Source organism: Peromyscus maniculatus, chromosome 10, assembly GCF_049852395.1.
Source record: "Peromyscus maniculatus bairdii isolate BWxNUB_F1_BW_parent chromosome 10, HU_Pman_BW_mat_3.1, whole genome shotgun sequence".
NCBI lineage: Eukaryota > Metazoa > Chordata > Mammalia > Rodentia > Cricetidae > Peromyscus > Peromyscus maniculatus.
The window spans coordinates 72,566,928-72,579,516 of record NC_134861.1 but is presented as its reverse complement, the minus strand read 5'-3'; the positions used below and the strand labels follow the sequence as shown (position 1 = coordinate 72,579,516).

Below are 12,589 nucleotides of genomic sequence, written 5' to 3'. Positions count from 1 at the left end.
GTTTATCTAAGAAGATGTTTTAAAGTCTAAAAAGATATTTTTAGGATAGTAATATAAGTTATGACAGAAAATGGTTTAGGTATAAAACTTTGGACTCATGAAGACAGGATAGATAACACAGTACTTTCTCTGAATTTACCAAATACTAATGAACTGGACATTGTGAATGTAATTCTTACCTGATAATTGTTCTTATTGTATATAGTTTTACTATGTTAGAGTTAAAACCTATCCTTTTTATTTAGACAAAAAGGGGGAAATGTTGTGAGATATTTAATTACACTGTGTAAAGATTAGTCACTGTGATTGGTTTAACAAAAAGTTAAATGGTCAATAGCTAAGCAAGAGGTATGGGTGGGACTATAGGTATAGGGAGGTATAGGAGAGAGCTCTGGGAAGAAGAAAGGGGGAATCCACAGGAAGATGCCGAGGGAGCAGGACACACAGGAGGAGAGGTAAAAGCCACAGTCATATGGCAGCATGTAGATGGATAGAAATGAGTTAATTTAAGTGATAAGAGCTAGTGGGACAAGCCTAAGTTATAGGCCGAGCTTTTAAAATTAATAAGTCTCTGTGTCATTTTTTTGTGAGCTGATGGCCAAAGGAAAATTCATCTATGCTGGAGGGCGAATGTGGTGGGGTTTTGGAGGGTTTGGGGGAAAATGGTGTGTGGGTGATGTGGAGTGTTGGGTTGTATGGAGGGGGTTTGTGTGTAGAGTGCTTGGTGGGTTGGAAGAGTGATGGGGGTATGTGGGGTGTGTGGAAGGATGGCAGGTTGTATGATGTGGGTCTGTTTGTAGTTACAGTTTAGGAGGAGTGGTGTGTTTGGACTGTTGGATAGATGAGTGTAGGTGTGGTCTGTGGAGTGGTAGAATGTGGGGAGGGATGTGGTTGTTTTAGGATTGGGGGTTATTAGGGGTGGTTGGTGTATGTTTAAGGAGTGTGGGTAGGTGGGGGTGTGTGTCCTAGAGTGTGGAAGGTTGGAGTGGTGGTGGGGTTATGTGTGGAGTGTTTGGGGAGAGTTGGAGGGTGATGTGTGTATGTGGGAATGGAGGGTTGTTGGGTGGTGTGAGGTAGGGGGTTTAGGGGGTTGAAGGAATGGTGGGGTGGGCACATGATGGTTGAGGGCATGGTGGGTGTGTGGTGGAGGTACGTGTGGAGGAACGGGAGTGGGGTATGTGGTGGGGTTATGGGTGGCACACGTGTTCGAGATGTAGGGGTATGTGAGATATGTGGCAGAGTGTGGTGATGGGGTGTGCAGCATGATGTTTTGGGGATGGAGTGTTAGGTATTTGAGGGTTTGTGAAGGCGTGTGGAGAGGTATTGAGGTGAGGGTTTTGGGGTGTGTATGTGTATGTAGTGGAGGGGCAGGGAGTTTTAGGATTGTAGGGATGCAAAGGGTCAGGGTTAGGGGTGAGGGTTGTGTGGTGTCTGTGTGGAGTTTGGAGGGTTGGAGGGGCTGTATGATGTGGAGTTGTGAGGAAGGGTGATGGAGATGTGTTTGGGAGTATGTAGAGGGGCAAAGGGGGTGGGCTGTATGCTGTGGGATGTTAATGTATGTCCTGTGGGAGCCCTTCTTGGGTTCCTTGTGGCGTTACCCAGCAGGTTTGCATAGAGGATGATTAGGACCATGGGCCTGAGTGCAGGTGTCTGAGATGGTCTGCACTTGGCTGTACTGGGGGATGGTCTGTATGTCAAGTTGCTCTGATTGGTCAATAAATAAAACCTGATTGGTCGTGGCTAGGCAGGAAGTATAGGCGGGACTAACAGAGAGGAGAAATAAAAGAACAGGAAGGCAGAAGGAGACACTGCCAGCCACTGCCAGGACAAGCAGCATGTGAAGATGCTGGTAAGCCACGAGCCGCGTGGCAAGGTATAGATTTGTAGAAATGCGTTACTTTAAGATGTAAGAACAGTTAACAAGAAGCCTGCCACGGCCATACAGTTTGTAAGCAATATAAGTCTCTGTGTTTACTTGGTTGGGTCTGAGCGGCTGTGGGACTGGCGGGTGACAGAGATTTGTCCTGACTGTGGGCAAGGCAGGAAAACTCTAGCTACAGCTGTATACGAGAGGTAGGGGAGTGTTGGACGAGTGGAGTCATCAGACGGTTTGTGGGGGGTGGGGTGTGAGATGTGGAAAGTTGGAGGGATGATAGGGGTGTGTGGTGTGTCTGTCAAGGGATGGGAGGTTGGGTGATAGGGATGTATGTGGGATTTGTAGAGGTGTGGCATGGTTGGAAGGGTGGTAGAGGTGTGCATGGGTATGTGGAGGAGTGGTGTGGTGTGTGTGTGTGTGTGTGTGTGTGTGTGTGTGTGTGTGTGTGTAGGATTGGCAGGTGGATGGGAATGTGTGTGTGTGTGTGTGTGTGTGTGTGTGTGTGTGTGTGTGTGTGTGTGTGTAGGATTGGCAGGTGGATGGGAATGTGTGTGTGTGTGTGTGGTGTGTAGAAGTGGAGGGGTGGTGGGTGGTGTAGAGGGCTGGAATATTTGGTAGCTTGCAAGGGTGGGGTGATTTAGGTATGTGGTGGAGGGATAAGGGGTTGTGTGGTAACTGGGTGTGCAGGGTGTGGGGTACGTGAGATGTGGGGTATTTGGAGTGTTGAAAGGCTGTGTGGGGGAGGTGGGAGGATGGCGGGGTGTGTGGATGAGTGGGGTTTTTATGGTGTGAGGGGTGGTGGGGATGTAATTGGGGTATGTGGAAGAATAATGGAGTGTATGGCAGAGGCACGTGTGGCTTTTGAGGAGGGGTCAGTTTACGGTTGGGGCTGGGGTGGAGGGGAGGTGAAGATGTATGGAATTGAGAGGGGTTAGGTTGTGAGTATGTGTGTGTGTGAAGTGTTCAGGGGTGGAGGTGCGGAGGGATGCTGTGGGGATGTGGAGGGGTTTCTGGAGAGTTCAGGTGTGGGGTTGTGTGTGGGCTGTGAGGGCCCGGTGGGGTGTTTGGCACTAGAGAAGTGACGGGGTTTTGTATCGGTTGGTAGAGGGTTGGGGACGTGGTTCGCTTTGTTGGGGACTTTGTGGAGGGCTTTGTTGCTTAGACATCTGGAAGGTTTGCGGGTGTGGATAGGTGGTGTGCCTCCCCCCATCCCTCCCCAAACCTCCCTCTTCCCCTTCATCCCCTCTTCCTCCTCCTGTCCCTCCTTCTCTCCCCCTTCTCCTCCTGGTCTACCTAGCCGCCAGCCCGCCCTCCGCCCCTCCCCTTCGCACCCCGCGTGGTGCCCGCGGGTAACTCATTGACCGCTGCTGCTCCAGAGCCTTCCAGCAGAGCCGGGAGGATGGCTCTGGTGATGCTGCAGTTGGTGCTGTGGCTCCTGGCCGGGGACGTCGCAGGTGATGCTCACATGGGTCTGGTGTCTGGGAGCGGTGAAGGGGAACCGGCTCAGATAGGAGAGCCCTGGCCGGCCGTGCTTGAGCTGCGGATTCGTGCCGTTACTGGCGGTTCTGCCGGCCGGGTGGGCAGCGGAGGGAATGAAAGCTGAATGCGGGCCGGCACCCTTGGGGCTTTGATCCCAGCTCCTAGATATCACCCAGCCATCTGCTCTTCCTCTCGTAAGCAGATTTTTCTGGACTCCAGATAGGCGGTTAGATTTGTATCCATGGCCCCGTTGAGCCTGACAGGAGGTGTGCTAGACGTGGGAAAGCCCACGAGACCTTCCTGCGGACCGACTTGACGTCTATGGGAAAGCAGAGTTGAAATCCTAATACCTAGGCTAAGTTTTGTGTTTACTGAGTTTGGCATACTTGGTTTATGTCTGTAATCCCAGCATTTAGGAAGCACAGGCAGGAGGATCATGCTTTCAAGGCCAACCCCGGCAACATATAGCCAGTTCAAGACCAGCCTGGACTTTGTGAGCTCACAAATTAAATCCATCGGGGCGGTGGTGGCGCATGCCTTTAATCCCAGCACTTGGGAGGCAGAGGCAGGTGGATCTCTGATTTCCAAGCCAGCCTGGTCTACAGAGCGCATTCCAGGACAGCCAGGGCTATTACACAGAGAAGCCCTGTCTCTAAAAACAAAAAAAACAAACAAAAAATTTCAGAAAGAACTACTGGAAGCTCTTTTTAAAAAGGCACGGAGAAGCACATCAGAAAGAAAGTCACGTGTGGGTAAAACTCAAACCTTTTGGTTTTGTTCTTTTGTGTTTTAAGTGTTCGTGCATGAGTGTGTGTTTGTGTGCGTGTGTTGTGGGCATCTAGAGCCTAGAGGTCAACGCTGGTTGTCTTGTATGGCTCTCCACCTTGCTTTTGACACAGGGTCTCTGATGAACCTGGCGCTTGCCATTTCTGCTAGACTGGCTGGCCGGTAATACTTGGTATCCACCTGTCTGAGCCTCCTCCCCGTTCTGGCGCTTGCAGACCAAAGGCATCATGGCCAGCCCTGGATGCTGAGATCAGAACTCAGTTCACAGCAAGCCCTTCACTCACTCAATGCCAGTGTTCTCTCTTTGCAGTCTCCTCCGACTCTTTCGACTCTTCCAACTCCCACATAGTTCAGCCATCAGAACTCAGAACAGTAAGTATCAACTGCGGGGGCTGTTTCTTCTCGTACAGCAAAGCATGGAGCCATTTTCAGGCCAAACTCACAATGTAAGAAACAGTGAAGTGTTTTGTAAGCCAGCATTTCGTGCCGTTTCCTTGACACAGATAAATGAGTATCTATTTTTCTCAATGATCCCCCTGCCTCAGTCTCCTGATACTAGGATTACAGATATAAGCCACTGTGTTGGCTAAAAATGTGCATTTCAGTTGAGAATAGCTCGATCTTTGAAGGCTCCACACTTCAAAATAATTTTCTCCTATTAAATTCTGTGGGCAGAAATGAAAACCAAACGAGACAGTTTATTGAGAACTGCTGTTGTCAAGGGGTCTGCCGCCATCATTTTCATTTGGGTAGAGACTCACTGGTTGGCAGAGGCATGGGAAAGTGTCAGCGTGGAGTGGGAGTCTTCAGGTGTGGCCTGGTGCAGGCTGTCAGCAAGGGAAACTTTAGGTATGGGTGCACACACGATGGCACTTGGTTGGCCCTCATCTGGAATCTAGGACCTAAGTTAGGGAAGCTGACAATTCTTAATGAGACCTGGCCCCTTGGGGCTGAACTGTTGGATTATCGGCTTCCTGGGCTGGCTTTGGAGGCAGCAGTCTCTGAGAGAAGGGGGAGGACCATTGCCTTAGGATAGCTGATGGGAAATGTTTATAACCGCTGTCTGCCTAAACACCTTGCAGATAAATGATCCCATCTGTGTCTCACACTATGCTGTGGCATAGTCATCCCTTGCTGGCTGGCTGAGACTGTTCTCCAGCACGGCACAGAACCTTCGAATATCCCATCAGCTGACAGATTTTGCTTTGTTTTGTCGGGCTGGAGACAGGTGCCGGGACCCCAGGTGTGCAGCACCACACCAGGCTTAGTGTTCTAGACTCTTGGGGTCGGGGTGAGGTTGTTGAGGCTCAGACTCAGGACCTGGTGAATGCTAGGGTGTCATGCTTCTCAATTAAGAGTGTGTTTCCTATAGGAATATATTGGAGAAATTATTTTGGCCACTCCACGTAGTTAAAATATACTCCTATTTGGAGTAGGTGTGGCCTTGTTGGAGTAGGTGTGGCCTTGTTGGAGTAGGTGTGGCCTTGTTGGAGTAGGTGTGGTCTTGTTGGAGGAGGTGTGGTCTTGTTGGAGGAGGTGTGGTCTTGTTGGAGGAGGTGTGGTCTTGTTGGAGGAGGTGTGGTCTTGTTGGAGGCGGTCTTTGAGGTCTCATATGCTCAAGCCATGCCCAGTGAGACAGACCACTTTCTGTGGCCTGCACGATGCAGGACTCTCACCTACTTCTCCAGCACCATGTCACACCGCCATGTCCCACCATGGTGATAATGGATGGAACCTCTGAACTGTAAGTGAGCCACCCCAATGAAATGTTTCCTTTCTAAGAGTTGCCATTGTCATGGTGTCTCTGCACAGCAGTAGAAACCCTAATTTAGACAAGGGGTATAACTCAGAGGCTGAGTACTTGCCGAGTGTGCATGCAGCTCTGGTTCAGTCCTCATCACTGCGGGTCCCCAGCTGGAGTTACAGTCTTCGTAACACTCAAGGGTCTCATGGAAACATGAGTAATGAAGTAAAACTATTTGTGCGAGAACAGTATCAAATACTTTAGAAAGGCTTGCTCAAGACATTGCTTTAAAAACAGCAACAACAAGAAGAAACCTCTAGGTATGCTATGAATTCTTTTAGTTCCAGCACTTAGGAGGGCAGCGGCAGGCAAATCTGTGAGGCCAGCCTGGTTTACATAGTATGTTCCAGGCCAATAGTGAAACCCTGTCTCAAAATAAATAATACTTCCCCTCTCCAAACTATCACTGAATTAGGTAAGAAATGGTGGGGGTTGGGGTGTCAAGACGAGGCTTACTAAATGTCCAAATTCCCACTGTGTTTTAGAGTATCAGATGTTTTTATGAGATAAGGCCTGATATAGCCCAGGCTGGCCTCAACTGGATGTAAAGGGTGCGATGGTGAACACCTGATCCTCATGCTTCTGCCTTCCAAATGCTGGGCTTGGTTCAAATGGTACCATGCTGGGCTCTGGTTTATTTTTGTTTTGTTTTGAGACAGGGTCTAGTTGTGCTTCCTAGGCTAGCCTAGAACTTACTACGTATCCCAGGCTGGCCTCAAACTGGAGGCCATCCTCTTACCTCAGCTTCTGAAGTACTGGAATTGAACCATGAACATGGTTTGAACCATGCCTGGCTCTGGGGTCTTTTTTTTTTTTTTTTTTTTTTTTTTTTTTTTGTGTGTGTGTGTGTGTGTGTGTGTGTGTGTGTGTAATTGTATTTTGAACCATTGCATCTGATTTTTACATTCCAAATTCAATTTTTTGGTGGGGGAGGCAGGGGAAAACATCTTTATTTAGGATATGTCTATGAACTTTAGGGAAAGTTGGGATATTGTTGGGTGCGTCTCAAGTCATTCTCTTGTTTCTCTACTTTTCTCTTTTGTAGCCAAACTGTGATCATTATGACTACCCAGCATGCCCCAGGAACCTGAGCCCAGTGTGTGGAAGCGACATGAACACTTATGGGAATGAATGTACTCTGTGCATGAAGATTAGGTCCAGTATTAAAAACATTTTCTTTTTAGATTTATTATTATTTATGTGTGTGAGTGTTTTGCCTGCATGTGTATGCACAGGTACAACATGTATATCTGGTACCCACAGAGGTCAAAGGAGGGAGTTGAATCCCCTGGAACAGGAGTTACAAATAGTTGCGATTGGAATCAGATTTGGGGTTCTCCGCAAGAGCAACACCTACCAGCCTCAGGTCACACAGTCTCACAGTTGTGTAACAGTCAAGTTTTCTTTAATTTTGGTGGCTGGAGGTAGTAACTTCTTTCTGGAATGTAGGAGTCCAATGTGACTTAAATTGTTTTTGATTTTTATACAGACATTTAAAAGATGTCACATCTGTAGTCCATTTTCCCGTCAAAGCCAGAGACTAAATCTTGTGATTGGTCAACTGTAAGGCAGCAGATTGCCTATGTCACCATCTCAATGTGGACTTTTTCCAAATTAAGAGTATAATAGAGCTGGGCGGCGGTGGCACACGCCTTTAATCCCAGCACCCGGGAGGCAGAGCCAGGCGGATCTCTGTGAGTTCGAGGCCAGCCTGGTCTACAGAGCGAGATCAAGGACAGGCACCAAAACTACACAGAGAAACCCTGTCTCGAAAAAACAGACAAACAGAAAAAGAGTGTAGTGGAGACAGAGAGTAGCCCCGCAGTAGAACGTTTGCCTAGAACGCACGTGGCCCTGGGATCAATCTTGACACCTGGGGGAAGAACGTACTGCATATTTAGGGACATAGCTCAGGGGTAGAGAACTTGCCTAGGATACTAAAGCCATTAGTTTAATCCTCAGCACTACACCTACATACATACACACACATACACACACACACACACACACACACACACACACACACACACACAAGACTAGTTAACAGTTAAGTTCTGCAGAATATTTCTTTAGATTTAGAGAGGCATGCAGGTGATCTGCACACCCTATATTTACCAGTTGGCAGGTAAGACTTACTATATATACTTCAGAAAATGCCAAGTATTAGGTGTGTGGTACCTGACTCTCTTCATGCAACACACGGGCCAGGTGGCTATACCACCTTCGTGTGGGAGAGTCCATTCTCCTATCTCAGCTTCCACTGAGCAATCTAGGTCTTCTTGAAATGTTTTGAAGGCATTAGAGTTGAGGGGGTTAAGCTGTGGGGGTGGGTGGGGGGGAGATCTTTACCCTTTGTGTTTTCTGGATTAACCTTAAAAAGTGACCAAGTAAATGTAGCCCTGAAAGGAATTTAATGCATAAAGGATAAAGGCCATAGGACTTTCAAAGGCAAAACAGTTGACCTGGTTTCAGCATGGTGGGCACTGACATGGTGTGTGTGGTTGTTCACTTTGCAGGGAGGATGGCAACCCTCTTAAAATCATCAAAGACTCGCCTTGCTGATGGTCGGTTTACAGAAGAGCAGCTGGAAAGCCCCCTGCTCCGGTGCCTCCTGCTAGAACCCCGCTCCTTCTCTTCCCCCCGGCCCCCCCCCCGTTTCTTTGCATGGCTCCTGCTAACACACCTCCTCCGCAAGGAGGTGTGGAAGACGGTGATGTGCCGGGATCCATAAACTTCTAAAACTCCCGCTCTGGGCTTCTGCCTTGCAGTTCAGTTTAGTTAAGCTTATGGCCCTGGGGACTTTTGCATTGCTTTGCTTAAGAGGAATAAAATGAGCATTGAATTCAACGACTGGTGTCTTCTGTTGAAAATGCTGCTGCCACCCTCGGGGGATTTTTGATCTGCCTCGTTTCAGGCGTTTCTCACTGAGCCTGAGAATGAAATGGACAAAGACGGACGAGCAGGAGAAAATCCTGCACATTTATTTGTTGCAGGGTTTTCAGGGGGAGAGTCCTCTTGAGGAAATGACCGGATGCAGTTAGGGGACTCTTGCCATTTCTATATGTATAAGTATCAGTGGGTAAAAAATTTTGTGGGCACATATTTTTTAAAAGAAAGAAAGAATAGAGAGACCAAGAGAGGGTAAAAATAAATTGAGGAGGAAAGATGGGGCCAGGGCAAAAATAATTCCTTGGAAGACATGAAGAAGGATAGAGACCAGGAGGTAGCTCAGGGGGGTTGGGGTAGTGGCAGGGGTGAGGGGAGGCTGAGGGGATGGGAAGGGAAAGGAGAATCTACTAAAACTTCCTTCCTTCCTTCCTTCCTTCCTTCCTTCCTTCCTTCCTTCCTTCCTTCCTTCCTTCCCTCCCTCCCTCCCTCCCTCCCTCCCTCCCTCCCTCTTTTCTTTTCTTTTCTTTTCTTTTCTTTTCTTTTCTTTTTTCTTTTTTTGAGACATGGTCTCTCTGAGTAACCTTGAAGCTCACTTTGTAGACCAGCCTGGCCTCAGACTCACAGAGATCCCCCTGCCTCTGCCTCCCAAGTGCTGGAATTAAGGGTGTGCACCACCACCTCTCGGCCAAGAATTTATTGAGACTTTATTTGAAAGTGCCGGGATGATATCTATCTAATGCTTTATATGCTAATGTCAGTGTTTTTAAAGGAGTCAGGGAAGGAGGCACACAGACAGGTGATGTTAGAATTAAACACACGCTGAGTCAGACAAAGAGCAGTGGCTAGGAAGACAAAAAGTACTCTAATAAAGCTGGTCATATACACAGACTGCCTCCATCCTCAGCTTCTGTCCTTGAACGTTCTTTTCAGGATAGGAATATTCCTTTTCTTTTAAATTAATTTTTTAATTTGAGACAGCTTCATGTACCGAGACACAAGGGGGCAGTGCCTCCCTGACAACCGCTGCCAGCTGGCAGGGCCACAGGCGGCCAGCAGCTCAGGGATGCTCCAACTGGGAATAAATATTTCGTTTGTAAACTACTGTGTGTTTCGGCTCCTTGAAGATGCCATTTCTGTGAAGAACACTGAGCGGTGGTCCCGCAGGTTATCGTGAAACGGGGGTGACAGGAAAGTGAAGCCGAGTTGCCTTCTTGGGTGAGGTTAGGGAAGGCCTGGTAGACCGTGACTGGAAAAGCTGTAATGGAAGGGTCCCTGGGGGGAGGTATGAGTTCAGGTGACCAGAGCAGACACTTGGGAGGGCAGGTGTATGAGGAAGTGTCTAGTTTTTGTGGACTAGCTCTTTGCTTCACCGTCCCTCTGTGGTTCACCATCCTTTATCCTGGTTAAAAGGCCAAATGATGCGTAAAAGGACCCAATGCTTGCTTAGCTGTACGTCTGATGGAGTCTTTTGTGTTTTGTAAAACACTTTCATGTTACGTGTTTTGCCTTAGGCTATACAACTACACCCTGTCTCCAAAAAACCAACCAGCAAACCCTGAACAAGTAGCACCAAATGTTAGTGGCATTACATTGGCCTTGCAACAATAGCAGGCAGAGTCTCCAAAAGGCGTAGAATATTGGCTATGGAGATCCAAATTCCATTCCAAAGGAGCAGCAAAGAGGCACCATAAAAGCCTTTGCTACTCAAAGGCCTTCAGAAACTCCCTGTCCATCAAATCAGGAGTGAAGGACCGTGGGGCAGTTCAAGGTTCAAGTGTTTGACTAAGGTGCTGGAGAGGTAGCTTAGCAGTTAGGAGCACTGACTGCTCTTCTAGAGGACCCTGGTTCAATTCCCAGCACCTATATACGGCAGCTCACACCTCTCTGTGACTCCAGTTCCAAGGCTTCTGACACCTCACACAGACATACATGCGGGCACAAAAAGAACGTTAGACAAAAAATTATTTTTAAAAAGGACATTTAAAAACAAGTGTTTGCCTAATGTGTATGAGGCCCTGGGTTTAGTACCCAGAGTACATATGCACATACACACTTGAATATTTGTGAGACACAGGACTCCAGTGTTCAATTGGGTATTGTGGTCTTTGGATGAGCAAAAATTTCCTTTGTTTTCAAGAATGATTTATTAGAAAAATTTGTCTTTATAAATCATATATTTTCATAAATAACAATTCTAAGCTACATAAAAATAACCTCTATAAAGGGGAATTTTTTTTTTTTTTTTTTTAAAGGAGAATTTTCAGTGTAGTGTGGAGAGCTGTATACGTTTGCATACACCATAAATATCTGAGATTGGCTTTACATTATTTTTGATGTCTAATTTTGTAATGTTTGTGGTTATAAGTAATATTGGGCCTATAGGAAATCAAAGCCCCAAACATGATCTGCTGGTTTTCCAGGAACAGTTGGGCTGATGGTTGAAGATTGTATCTCAGTTTCATGGTTTGATATGTTGTGTGACCCTGTTTGAAATTGAATCAGGGAAACAATAGACCTTTTGGGTCCAAATCTTTTTTTTTTTTTTTTTCCTTTCGAGACAGGGTTTCTCTGTGTAGCTTTGCACTTTTCCTGGAACTCGCTTTGTAGACCAGGCTGGCCTCAAATTCACAGAGATCCGCCTGCCTCTGCCTCCCGAGTGCTGGGATTAAAGGCATGCACCACCACCGCCTGGCCATAAATCTGGTATTCTTTTAATTAATTAACTACACATAGCCCATTCATCAAGTTTTGCACAGACATTCTTTTAGCCTCAGGTCAAGGGAAGCCCAGGCATGACTGGCACGGGATTGTTAGAGAAATGCCTCAGGGACTTTGATAGTGTCACAAAGCAGCATCAAGCCCATAGCTCCCAATAATTTCAGGTGTTTTAGGTTGCTGCATCCTGCACAGGTTGGCCCTGGAAACCTGACTGGGGTGTCTTGGGAATGAAGAAATGACAGACACTGAAGTAATGACAGACACATTAGCAGAAAAGCTGGTATTTTGGAGGTGGGCTGTACTCAACCTGATGGGGGGGGCACCTACAGTGAAGCCTGGAAACTCACTGAGTTGATTATGTGCAGCACAAGGAGGAGAGTTAGCTGGTCTGGGGGAGGGGGGAAATCTCTGTAAGGGAGCAGTCTCCGGTTGCAGTCATCTGGTAAGAGGAAGCTACAGTTGCCAGTTTTTGCACACTCATACTTGGAGCAGAGGAAGCTTTGCTCTTTCCATGAGTCTGACCTGGGGAAGGACCGGTCACTCTCATGGCTCTGAGGCACTGGGATCTTTGATGTGGCTGTACTCATGTCAATATTCACTCAGGACGTCCACTCCCCACTCCAGATACTCTGATGTTACTTGAAGAATGATCTAGACTTTGTTCTCTTCCTACTTAAGTCAGACTACCTCTGTGACAGAAAACAGCAGAAATCATCAAGTGAGAAATCCTTCACAGAGAGTGGGCAGCTACTGCTGGCACATTGGAGGAGATCTTTGCAAGAGATGAAGAATAGCACCAAAGAGTAGCAGCAGTGACGGCTGCGGAGATAGGACCACTTCTACTGTCCTTCTCCTACTCCTGAGCTAAAGCCAGGAAGTTTTACTGATGCCAACAGCAGTGGGAAAGGAAGCGCTCTTAGGACTAGCGAGGCTGAGTCAGTCAGTGATGCATAAAATCCATGGCATGAGGGGACAGAAGGAGCATGTTTATCTTTTCAGATTCTTCAAGAATAAGTCACATTTGAAAAATGTATCTC

The 12,589-nt window shown here is 47.4% G+C and overlaps 1 protein-coding gene across 2 annotated transcripts; it reads left to right on the top strand.

Annotated features, from left to right (window-relative positions):
* Positions 1-3,176: 3,176 nt before the first annotated feature.
* On the top strand, positions 3,177-8,792 carry Spink2 (serine peptidase inhibitor Kazal type 2). Of its 2 annotated transcripts, none has more exons than XM_006985848.4 (4): positions 3,177-3,330; positions 4,452-4,513; positions 6,991-7,100; positions 8,462-8,792. In XM_006985848.4, exons 1-4 carry the CDS (start codon positions 3,276-3,278, stop codon positions 8,505-8,507), a joined length of 273 nt encoding a protein of 90 aa, XP_006985910.1. In that variant the 5' UTR covers positions 3,177-3,275; the 3' UTR covers positions 8,508-8,792. The 2 variants fall into 2 exon arrangements, with proteins under 2 accessions (XP_006985910.1, XP_015859912.1); XM_016004426.3 differs by lacking the exon at positions 3,177-3,330 and adding an exon at positions 3,405-3,549.
* The last annotated feature ends 3,797 nt before the right edge of the window (positions 8,793-12,589 follow it).